Source organism: Epinephelus moara, chromosome 16 (genome assembly GCF_006386435.1).
Source record: "Epinephelus moara isolate mb chromosome 16, YSFRI_EMoa_1.0, whole genome shotgun sequence".
Taxonomy (NCBI): Eukaryota; Metazoa; Chordata; class Actinopteri; order Perciformes; family Serranidae; genus Epinephelus; species Epinephelus moara.
Window position 1 is genome coordinate 5,672,909 of NC_065521.1, and position 12,535 is coordinate 5,685,443.

At 42.3% G+C, this 12,535-nt stretch overlaps 1 protein-coding gene across 2 annotated transcripts in view; it reads right to left on the reverse strand.

The window, feature by feature from the left end:
* Positions 1–12,291, reverse strand: part of lrrc38a (leucine rich repeat containing 38a) — a 50,319-nt gene extending 38,028 nt beyond the window's left edge. For both annotated transcript variants that reach the window (XM_050064718.1, XM_050064717.1), the window contains exon 1: positions 11,404–12,291. In XM_050064718.1, the coding sequence (XP_049920675.1) occupies positions 11,404–12,031 (628 nt within the window). In that variant the 5' untranslated portion in view covers positions 12,032–12,291. The remainder of the gene's footprint in view (positions 1–11,403) is intronic.
* Between the last annotated feature and the right edge of the window lie 244 nt (positions 12,292–12,535).

Here is a 12,535-nt window from a genome sequence, read left to right on the forward strand (position 1 = left end):
TGTCGCTAAAGGAGGCAGAGGCATAGCTAAACATTTGGCACACCGAGCAAGAAAGAGCAGAGGGAGAAGCCATCGCTAACTGTAAAGCTAATGTAGCTACCAAGGCTAGTAACGTGCAAACAACAGCTAAGAGATTAGCAGGGAAGTCGTAAAAAGGAGGAGAGCTATAAGTGCTTAAACTGAACTAGTATGGGTTAAGACTTGAAGTAGATGTTAAAGCAACTGAAGTGAGAAAGCAGAAAGCAGGCTAGTAGAATTCACGAGAGCAGTACAGAGACGCTGTCACAGAAACACCAGAAATGACACAACTCGCTTACCACAATACGTCAGCACGTCAGCTACTAAGGCATCAGTTGTATTATGTGCAAGTCTGTTTGAGTTAGCTTAGTGTTGTGACGTTAGCCGCAGCTCCCGGCTAGCCATCAGCTAGCGTTAGCACCCGATAGCCTAGCAGAGTTTCTTGATTATTCCCTCATGTATCTGCGGTGGACTAATTGTCCTCCTGACGCAGCGTATTCGAAGTTGAAGCGGAAAGGCGCTCCGCGTATTCCTGGGCTTTCTGCGGGTCCGTGAACGATGTCTGCGTGTCGTTGTGGGTGACCAGGAGTCTTGCTGGGTAGAGCAGGCCGTATCTTACGCCGGGTATGCCTCGTAGCAGCTCCCTGGCACGGTTGAACAGCAACCTCCGCTTGGCCACGGTGGGCGGGTAGTCAGGTAATATTTGGATCCTCTTACCTCCGAAGTGGAGCTGCTTCGCCGCTGCTGCTCTGCGTAGGATGTCCTCCAGCACATGGTAGTAGTNGACATCGTTTTTGCATATTCACACACCGAGGCAATATTAATTTTAGTGACCTCCGATTGGCGTACCTCCGAAGTGGAGCTGCTTCGCCGCTGCTGCTCTGCGTAGGATGTCCTCCAGCACATGGTAGTAGTGCAGCCTCAGGATAAACGGTCTGGGTTGCTCGTGAGGTCCGGGTTGCTTTCGGAGGGTCCGGTGTGCTCTGTCAATGAGAGGCTTCTCATCCAGGGACAGCACGTCCTGCAGCATCCCGCCGATGAAATCTCTCGGCTTGGGCCCCTCACTTCCCTCTGGAATCCCGATGATTCTGATGTTATGTCTCCTCGGATGAAACAGCTGTTTGTAACTCCTCGTTTGCTGTAGCCAGTTCGTCTCTGAACACCGTGTATACCGTCTTCGACTTCGCGGTTTGGTGGGTCTGCCTCCATAGTCACATCATCGGCTATTAGCTCGTCACTCAGGTGCGGGTCCTGGCCGAGGCCTAATTCTTGCTGGTCGTTCTTTTGGCCTGTTGTCTTTCTTGACATTCTCGTTTTTTCTTTTAGTCCTTTGGTTCTTCAGGTGTGCGTGTCTTCATATGCTATCCTGTGCAATTTGGTGAGGATATATGGATGTTTAGTGTAGCAATTTAGGCAATGTTACCGGAGCTACCACAACCACGTCTTACATCGCTCAACAGCCCCCCCCGATCATTTTGACGTTTGAATGGTTTCTGTAGCTGTAGGTATGTAGGGTTAGTGTTCAATCAAAAGATGTACAAGTGCTGCATACTACATGTACTACAGTTACTGAGCATTGTGTGTATAATATTGTATGCATTTAGAATATGTTACAATATGTATTTAACATTCATAATCCTAAAACTATCAACAGTAGTATCAGTAGTAAAGGCTGTAATAGCGCATGACAGACAGCTAACACTGATATATAATGTTTAGATGCTGTTTAAAATTGAGAATCTGCCCGTCATGTCTGCATTTAACCCTCTAAGCGCCAAAGTCGCAATATTGCGACAAGCAGCGTTGCTGAATAAAACAGACCATAGCTCCAAATATACTGCCAAATCTTGTTACTACTTTGTACCCCTAGGTGGCGAACATGCTCAGCTTCAATCCTGATGTCATTTGTGGCTGTGTTTCTATTCAAAACGTTTGAGAAAAAAGAATTTGAAACATGGAGGGAGGGGCAGAGCGTAGGGAGCGGAGTGAGCACAGCAGGTGAACAGAGTCAGAGAGAGGGCGGTGCGAGGGCCAGCAGATAGAGAGCAAAAACACACAAAATGCCTGAAGGAATTTTCACTGTTGATTGAAGTACTTGGTCAGTTACTTGCCGATTCTGATTCTGACGGGAAATATTTACCCTCTGATGACAATCTGTTGCCGAGTGACAAAGTGACGGTGCATCCGCACGTCTGCACATCGCATGCAACACGACAGTCCACACAAAGCAGCACATGACATCGATATTAACCAGACTTTACCTCACCGTGGTCGGGGTGGCAGAAATTAGATGAGGAGGGGACGTGTTAGAGGCAACAGGGGTGGTAAAAGAAGGGCCGTAAACAGTAATGATGATGGCTGGCTTTACTTGAGAAATGAGGAAGTGGATCACAGGTGGATTAGGGACTGTTGGCTATCGTGGAGACACGGCTCTCACAAATGTTAAACCCACTGATTTATTTATATATTATTTGACCCTTAGCTAATCAGACCTTATCCAGAGTACAGATAAAACCAAAATCCATACTCAATGACTGGTATGATGTCACTGTCCCTGAGATGAAAGCTTCATCGTCACTTCATTTGTGCATTGGGCTCGTAGAAAAGTCTGAGACTGAGGACCACTGGTCATTATGAGGATGAGATAACAAACCAAAAAAAAGATATGGCTGCTGCCTAGTGACGTCACAATATGCAAATTAGATGAGTGAATTTACGCCCATCAAATTCCTGTTCCTTTATTTTGAGGATGAGATGACAAAAATAAATTTAAAAAATGAAAAAATCTACTGTGTAAATATGTTCAAAATTCAGTTTTACTGAGAGTTATGTTATCAGATATGGCTGCCACCTAGTGATGTCACAATATGCAAATTAGATAAGCAAATTTACTCCCATACGATTCCTGTTCCTTTGTTTTGAGGATGAAATGGCAAAAACAACACAAAAAAAAAAGAAATCTACTGTGTAAATATGTTAAAAATGCTGTTTTACTGAGATTATGAAATCCAATATGGCCGCTGCCTAGTGACGCCACAATATGCAAATTAGATGAGTTAATTTACTCTCATCACAAACTTTGGGTCATGATGAATAGTTTTCTCATTTACAGTATGCCTTTATCTCTCACTACTTTTAAGCTAAAGCCTTTTGAAATGTTGAAAAGAAAATTGAATATTTTAACTCTGGCACCTAAAGGGTTAAAATGGAGATTCTGCCCCTGTCATGTCTGCATTTAAGATTTAGACACGCACACACATCATGTTTCTGTGAGTTTGTGTGTCACAGCGGTTGCTATGGTAATTAACTAGGTGCACCTGGAAGAAGATCAGAGAGACACACAGAACACACATAAGAGAGCTCTATTAGTGGAGATTTAACTCCTCAAACTAGTTCTTCCCATTCCCAAACCATTGGTCCAATCATCAAAATAACGTGATGGTGAGAGAGATAGACTTCTCCCGAACGCATAGATATAATATTGTGTATTTGGAGTCAACAGTATGATCATACTCGTGAGTTACAACTGTGTTACACCTCAGCTGTTTTCCAGAAATTTCTCCTCAGAGTTAACATGGGAGTGAATGAGAAAAAAATCGCTGCTCCCTTCACTTTGGCGCCACTGAGCAAAAATGTGTACGTGTGAGAGATTCCATGTCAACATTTCTGTGACCAGCACAAATTTTCCTGTGTTTTTTTTTTTAGTAAAATTGTGTATGTACAGTGAAAATTGTGGACAGGAAAGCCACTTGTTCTGAAGTTTTTTGAAAGTGTGGTTGTTGATCTTTGTCTTTTATGAGCTGCTTGACAGCTGAATTTCCCTTCTGAAATGAATAAAGTTCTATTCTATTCTATTCTATTCTATTCTGTATGGTTCCTTAAGTGTCCAAATGTAGGATAGGAGCCATAGTCTTCAGCTATCAGGCTCTGGGAGGCAGACACCTTCTCCACATTTAATCAAGAGTAGAATTAGACTGTCCTCTTTGATAAGGCTTATAGTTAGGACGGGCTCAGGCTTGCCTTGAACCAGCCCCTAGTTAGGCTGATATAGGTCTAGTCAGCCAGGGGACTTCCTATGGTATGATACACGTAGCTCCTCTCTCCTTCTCTCTCTCTCTCTCTCTCTCTCTCTCTCTTTCCTTATTTGCTAACATTCATGTCCTATAACCATATAACACCAGTGCAGCTTCTCCCCCAGACCCTTTGTGCTCCACTGTCTTGCAGGTTATCTCGAATCATGGTTGCACCTGGATCATGGGTCATGGTCGTGTTGCTGCCATGGTCCTGCCTGATGCAGACTACTACTGCTATTACTATTAGTCATACTTCTACTCTTATTATACACATACAATTATTATAGTCACAGACATATACTATCATACATTACTTATATGTAACATATATACTATCATGTACTACTATCAGAGTCATATTTCTGTTATTATTGTTATAGTTGTTATTACTTGTCTCTCTATATGCATAATTTTCTTATATGGATTACTGTTATTTTAATATGTTGATCTGTTCTGTACACACAACATCTATTGCACATCTGTCTGTCCTAGAAGAGGGATCCCTCCTCTGTTGCTCTTCCTGAGGTTTCTAACATTTTGTCTCTGTTAAAGGTTTTTTGGGGGGGAGTTTTTCCTTATGCGCTGTGAGGGTCCGAGGACAGAGGGGCTGTTGTATGTTGTAAAGCCCTCTGAGGCAAATTCTGATTTATGATACTGGGCTTTATAATAAACAAAATTGAAACTGAATTGAAATCTAGCTTCACACAATCCAATTTATCAACATATTAGACACCACAGGGGATATTATTATGATTATTACATGACTATTTTAATCCAAAAACTAAACATCAAAAATAGTAACTGACTCTTCACTAAAAACAAGACATCTTTATTTGAGATGTGTAATCATGTACAGCCATGATTGATAAAAACTGCATTTCCAAACCAAGAAATACAAACCAAGCAGTGTGTTTTTGGCACCAATGCACTGTAAAACCTTAAAAAAAACATTTTGTGCACTGTGTAGAGGGAGGCATTTCCATTTTATCCTGATTCCTTTGTAGCACTGCTGTACCCAAGAGTCACTAGACATCATTGTCAAGTGTGTGTGTGTGTGTGTGTGTGTGTGTTTCTGTGAGTCACATGAGACCAGAAGGGGTTTTCCACATGAAAAGGGACTCAGTGACCTCATCACTTGGTGATATTCCAGTCACGTGGCGGTACAACAGGCAGCCAGACTCATGCACACACAGAGACGGACAGACAGACAGACAGACAGACAGACAGACAAATAGGACAATATAAAAGAGTCTAAATACAAACATACTGACAGTTGTAGATTAGCCACTGAACACAATCACTTAAATGTGGGGCGGCAGTAGCTCAGTCCATAGGGACTTGGGTTGAGAACCGGAGGGTCGCCTGTTCGAGTCCCCGTCCGGACCAAATATGGAGTGTGGACTGGTGGCTGGAGAGGTGTCAGTTCACCTCCTGGGCACTGCCGAGGCACCCTTGAGCAAGCCACCAAACCCCCCAACTGCTCGGGCCGCCTGACCAAGGCAGCCCCCTCACTCTGACATCTCTCCACTTTGTGCATGTATAGGTCCTGTTTGTGCGTGTGTGTCTTTTGGACCTGTGTGTAATTGACAGCAAGAGTGAAAACACTGAATTTCCCCTCAGGGGGATTAATAAAGTATATATAATATACTATATAATAAACCATAATTTTGATAATAATGGTATGTGAACAAAGACACATATAGGAACACACACAGGCACAAAAACACATGTACCCTACTGCAAATAGACATACAAAAACACCCCGAAAAAAACACATACACTTACAGGCACAAACGTGTGTGCTTACAAACACATGTCCAGGTGTACAAATGCAGAAATATGTGCCTAATGAAACATGCAGATGTATGTATTCAGGTGCTCACATACATACAGTATATGGCACACAGATACAAACACACACAGAGGATTGCATTAAGAAAGATAGGTTTGCATTTCGAACATAAAATGGCAATACAGCGACAGGCACATACAACTAGACACATGTATACACAAAGGTATATACAGACAAACACACACCAATCTGAATGTAGCAGGACCACAAATGCAAACTGACAGCAAGACAATGTCCTCTCGAAGTGGCTCTGCACAGAATCCAAGAAAGTCCTTTTTTTTTATTGGCTCATTTCTTAAAGCCATTTAATCTACGCTAATGTTTTTGCGTGTGTGTGTGTGTGTGTGTGTGTGTGCTACAGCTATGTATACAGTATCATTCTTGTGAGGAAGGCATCTAGCCATGGGTAACTGGTGTCAGTGTTGTGGTGTCACAGCATCAGATGTGTTGTAGTGCTGAATAAAGCATGTTGCTCATTCACCATTGAACTGACCAATGCAAACACTAGGGGATTGTGTTTACAGCATTTAAGTAGCCTTGTAACTCATTCTTATTTAAATCTCAGGATCCACTATGGCTCAGTTGCAAAAGGCTGCTGCCTTTTGACTTTACATGTCACTGTATTGAGGTGGGTCAGTAACCAATGACCACTGTTGGGCAAACTACTTGGAAAATGTAGTGAGCTAAGCTACCAGTTGCTCTACATCAAAATAAAGTTTCACTACATTGAAGGTTTACCCAGAGAAATGTAGCAAGCTAAAAAAATGGAAAAATAGCTTGCTACTTGTTAAGCTACTTTTATTTATTTATTTTTTTACTTCATGTGAAATCAGCATTTTCTAAGTGATTAGAAAAACTGTCGGCTAAACAAATAGACAGGCAAAAAAAATGTTCAAGTATTTATTATAGGATAACAGACTTAAATCTTTTTTGTTTTTTTTAAGACTGTGACATTTGAACATGTGTTCCTATCAGTCAGCCTATTGCTCTCTCTCTTTCTCTCTCCTCTTTCTTCTTAATGCATTTCTTTGTCTTGGCCTCTTTCAGTAGGCTAACTGGCTATGTATCTTATTCAAAAACACAATTCTAAAAAAACTTTGGCCACTCCTGGTCAAAATTTCATTTACTGTGAATAGTTAAGTAAATAGATGAACTGGGCTCCAAAAAACACGAAGTTAAAGATGAAACATGCTTTTCAACATTTTAAGCAAGATCTGTGTATTATTATTTGTTTTGGGTTTTTTTGAACAATTTTTTTTTTTAAAAGACCACCATGCAAAAGTTTGGGCACCCCAAGACATTTGAGAGAGCTCTTTGTAGTATAGCTAAAATTCAAATCAAAACCCCTGTTTGACTGCAAATAACCTGTGGGAAGATTTATCAGACTCTGCAGTGGTGGTGCACTGTTCTACAGTGCAGTGACATCTGTACAAACATGACCTTCATGGACGAGTCATCAGAAGAAAACCGCTCCTGTGTCCTCACCACAAAATTCAGCATCAAAAGTTTGCGAAGGAACATCTAAACAAGCCTGATGCTTTTTGGAAACAAGACTTGAAGTTGATGAAGGCTGATGAAGTTGAAATATAACCTTTTGGACACAATGATAAAAGGTATGTTTGGAGAAAAAAAAAAGGGTGCAGAATTTCATGAAAAGAACACCTGTCCAGCTGTTGATCATGCTTTGGGTTTGTGTTGCAGCCAGTGGCACATGGAGCATTTCACAGGCAGAGGGAAGAATGGATTCAGTTAAATTCCAGCAAAGCCTGGAAGCAAACATCACACCATCTTTAAAAAAGCTGAAGATTAAGAGAGGATGGCCCCTACAACAGGACAATGATCCAAAACACACCTCAGAGTCCACAATGGACTACCTGAAGAGGAGCAAGCTGAAGGTTTTGGCATGGCCCTCACAGTCCCCTAAATATCATTAAAAATCTGTGTATAGACCTCAAAAGAGCAGGGCATGCAAGGCGGCCCCAAGAATCTCACAGAGCTAGAGGCCTTTTGTTTAGTTTAGTTTATTTACTTTATTAATCCCCCTGAGGGGAAATTCAATGTTTTCACTCTTGCTTGTCAATTACACACAGGTCCGAAAGACACACACATGCACAAACAGGACCTATACATGCACAAAGTGGAGAGATGTCAGAGTGCGGGGGCTGCCCTTGGTGAGGCGCCCCGAGCGGCTGGGGGGTTAGGTGCCTTGCTCAAGGGCACCTCGGCAGTGCCCAGGAGGTGAACTGACACCTCTCCAGCCACCATTCCACGCTCCATATTTTGGTTGAGCAGGCGACCCTCCGGTTCCCAACCCAAGTCCCTATGGACTGAGCCACTGCCGCCAGCCCGCCCCCCCCCCCCTTTTGCATGAAGAATGAGTGAAAAGCCCCAAAACAGAAAGACACTTAGTTGGTTACAAAAAGCGTTTAGAAGCTATGATACCTGCCAAAGAGGGAGCTACTAACTGCTGACCATGCAGGGTGCCCAAACTTTTGCTTCAGACCCTTTTCCTTTTTTGTTATTTTGAAACTGTAAAAGATTAAATTAAAAAGTAATCTTGCTTAAAATATTGAGGAAATATGTCATCTTTAACTTTATGCCATGTGGAGATCAGTTCATCTTCTTCTTATTTAATAACTCACAGTAAACAAAATTTTGACCAGGGGTGCCCAAGCATTTGCATGCCAGTGTATATTTTTCAGTCAATAAAACCACCATAAGTAAAAGACAATAATATAAACAATGAAAATAACAGACAAAATGAAAACCTTTCTTTTTTGGGACAGTAGAACATGACATATCCTGCAAATAACATGTGAAATCAGTATGTCTCTCTCTCCTGTCTTCTGTCTTAATACTGTTCACTGTCTCTCTAGCTCTTTCATGGCCCTTGTTGAGTCTATTTCTCTAGTGTCCACTGCAAATCCACTTTATATATAGGCCTACAGTCTATGGGCGTGACACATGAGAGATACGTCAAGAAGTGCAATATAGCCAATCAGAGGCAGAGTAGGGCGGCTCTTGCCCAGAAAAGCCAATAGCGAAGCAGCAAGCAGACTACATTGAAGGATTAGAATGTGATGCCATACGGAACGTGCTTCCCTTGTCTACATGCCTCAGTGTGATGTTGGCATCAGTCGCATTACTTATCCTCAGTTTTAGAATCCTTACTTTTATCCAGACCTCTGCAGAAAAAAAGACTGCTGCACTTCAAAGCACTTCTGGGAAAAAGAGCTTGTAACTTTTGCTGATGCTATCATGCTACTCCGTAAATTAATCAACTTCACTACTGAAAAGCTATTTGACTCAGAAAGTAGTGATGTTACCACCACGCTACTGAGAAATGGAGTTAAGTTAGTAACTTTGCTACTTGTAGTGATGCTACTGCCCAACACTGGCCATGGCAAGTTACTATGGGGGAAATTTGTCAACTTTGTCAACTTTGCTTTGATACCAAAAACAACCATAGGCTTGTAGATTGACAATGGAAATTTGTGCCAACACCTATACAGTGTTGTTAATATAGAAATGTACTATAAAGAATTGTAATGTATGTGGAAGTTATGAGATAATATATGTATTTTTTAAGTGTTGAAATTTTTATTCCACTGCACTTAAAGTATTTGGCAGGTTTACAAAATACTTACAGTGTACGTGGACTATTTATTCATCATATGGAAGTTATACATGGTTCAACTCCGGTGAAATGCGATCCTTTCAGCACCTTTAACTTGTGCACTGTAATTTTGTTGTTTTTTATGTCATCTTACATTGGTGGCTGCTGCTTTATAATCGTCCATGTTTCTGGATGATTCTGGTAATCCATGGCTTCTGGCTATGGAATGATTTAATTGTTCACACATCCCAACCTCAACAAGACGGCTGCAGGGTCACTATTCCTGAACACGGCAAAGCTGCTCTGCAGCTGCCCCTGCACAGAGTCATGTTAAAGCACATCAACAGCTGGACCAGGAGCACCTCACATTCCCACCAATACGCCAGTCCTTATTCATCATAAAGCACATTTCTCCTATCCTTCTCACACCAGAGTTCTCTGCTCACCATATAGAAAGAGATATACCTACCCACGTTCACTATCTTTCCTCCATGTTTACATTTGAAACTTGCTGCTGGCTAGCTAGGTTTCCACACATACACATTCACAGTCTACACAATGAGTGAGTGAGCGAGCAAGAGAAAGAGAGATTGGGTATTGTGTTTTTACTCTTAACATTAGCCATACAACATAACCATAAAACTAGCTCACAGTACACATTTGAGACGACAGCCAACAGGCCAGATTTGGCAAAGCTGTTGTTTCAGCACCATGGATAGCCAAGATGCCTGCCCACCACTGTTTGAGACAATCAAACGACACAAATTGTTGTTTTTAGCGACCTGTTACTGTGTTTCCACCGAGGATCATGGCCATATACATTCTTTTTTACCCAGAAACTGCTGCTTTTCCAGCAACAATAGTGCCACAAAAAGTGATTGGATTTACTGATACAACACTGTGTTTCCAGCTGGGATAGTGCCTCGAAAAACATTGTTTTTTTTACCCAAATATCACTGCTTTTCCAGCCTCAATAGTGCCACAAAAATGGATTGGATTTACTGTTACATCACTGTGTGTCAAGCTGCAGTAGTGCCTTGAAAAGCAGTTGTTTTTTTTAGACATTGCTGCATTATCAGCTAGAATTGTGCCATCCAAACCAGGAATTTTAAGCCAAAACATGATCTTTTCCTAACCTAGACATAACCACACATTAACAACAGCATTGTTGAAACACAAAGAAAGGTAAAGTATGAATGTATCTGCCACATAACAGTGCACAAAGTTAATGTAACTGTGGTTTGCAGAAATGACGATACCAACATTTTGGTGATTAGGTATTCTTACATGAGTGGTCTGCTTTGTGAATCTATTCGAAAGTCTTCGTAAATCTATCTGATTTTCAGATGTGTAGCCTTATGAGTAGATGCCACATCCCTGGGGTTAACTGTTATAGGCAAAAGGAGTGCATTGCAAAATCTAGATTTAGTATTTACAGTATATGTCAGTACTAAGAGAGCTCCATAGTGTTGCTGCACTTTTGTTTTTAAATAATGTAAGTTAATCATAGTATATGACTTGCAGACACACATGCACACACATGCAAACACACACACAAATATATGAGTAAATAAAGGAGAAATGTTAATGTTTACCTTAAAGGACCTGTGATGATAATCTTGGCTATATAGTCATAGCGTAAACTAGGGAGGACCTAGACTGATGTCTGCAACATTAATGTTTTATTGTTTTCTGTCCAGAGTTTTAACCATCCTTTGTGTCTAGTTTTGCAACTGATCAATCAAATGTTATGTGTAAATGCATCCTAGAGAAATGATTGATTTTCTTTGCTCTGGTGTGGGACAAAGACTGCAAGTCTGTATGTTAAACAATTTATGTCTTACCCTTTGGGAGCTTGTGTTGGTTCTCTGTCAGCCATAAAAACAGTTTGGCAAAGTGGCAGTTGCAGAGCCAGGGGTTGCCCTCCAGACGCAGCATCCGAAGGGAGGGCAAAGATTCCAGGACCACGACGTCCAGGGCTGTTAGTCCATTCTTCTCCAGTTCCAGCTCTCTCAAAGATGTCAGCCCTGCAAAAGCATCCCGGCCCACCATGTTTAGGTAGGGGTTGTTCCCCAGTCGAAGTTTGATCAGACTCCTGGACTCCCCAAATGTTCCAGATGAGATTTCTGTCAGATTGTTGCTCCCCAGGTCGAGGTAGACTAATCTAGAGGAGGTGCTCAGGGTCCCTGGCTCCAGCTGGGAGAGGGAGTTATTCCTCAGGTCCAGGTAGACTAGATCACTGTAGAGGACCAAGAAGTCAAAAGGGATCCAGTGAATCCAGTTGTTGGAGAGCAGGAGACGGCGAACATCCAGAGGGATGGAGTCTGGGACTCTGGTTAGACCTTTGTCAGTGCAGTCCACAGTGTGGTGGTCTGGACACAAACAGCTGGATGGACAGTTGTGGCCTCGTGTAAGCAAAGTGGAGGAGATCAAGGCAAGGAAAGGCTGCAGCCAGTTAATGCATGGTATCATTGTCAAGGGGATGGCAGCATTAATTAGGAGATGGGGGTGAGGGGGTCTGGACAGCGGGTGGGAATGGAGGTCAGGGAGAAGGATGGATAGACAGGTCACAGGAGGAGAAAGGGTCGGAGAGGCGATGTAGGGTTAGGGTGGCGCAGACGTCCTTTTGTGCTCTCTGCACAGCAAAGCAAAAACAACCCAAAAAGCCATCGAGTAGCGAGGGAGCGTTGTATTCCAGGAGATCATGTAACAAGCAGTCTGGATCAAATAGCAGCCTGCTGGCTTTTAGAGTAGAGAGGGGAGGAGCAAAAGATAGAGGGGGGGGGGGGGCGGGGGTTGGGGCGGGTTGAAAGGGGAGAGGATTAACACTGAGGTAAATAGAGGCTAACAAACTAGAGGCAATGGGGGCGGGATTGTAGGATAAGCCCTGAGATTTGTTTGTGTGTGACACTGGGTAGACAGCCCAGTACGCTTCATTAGTCAGCTACTGAGATAAACCAACTGCCCCTGTCATCA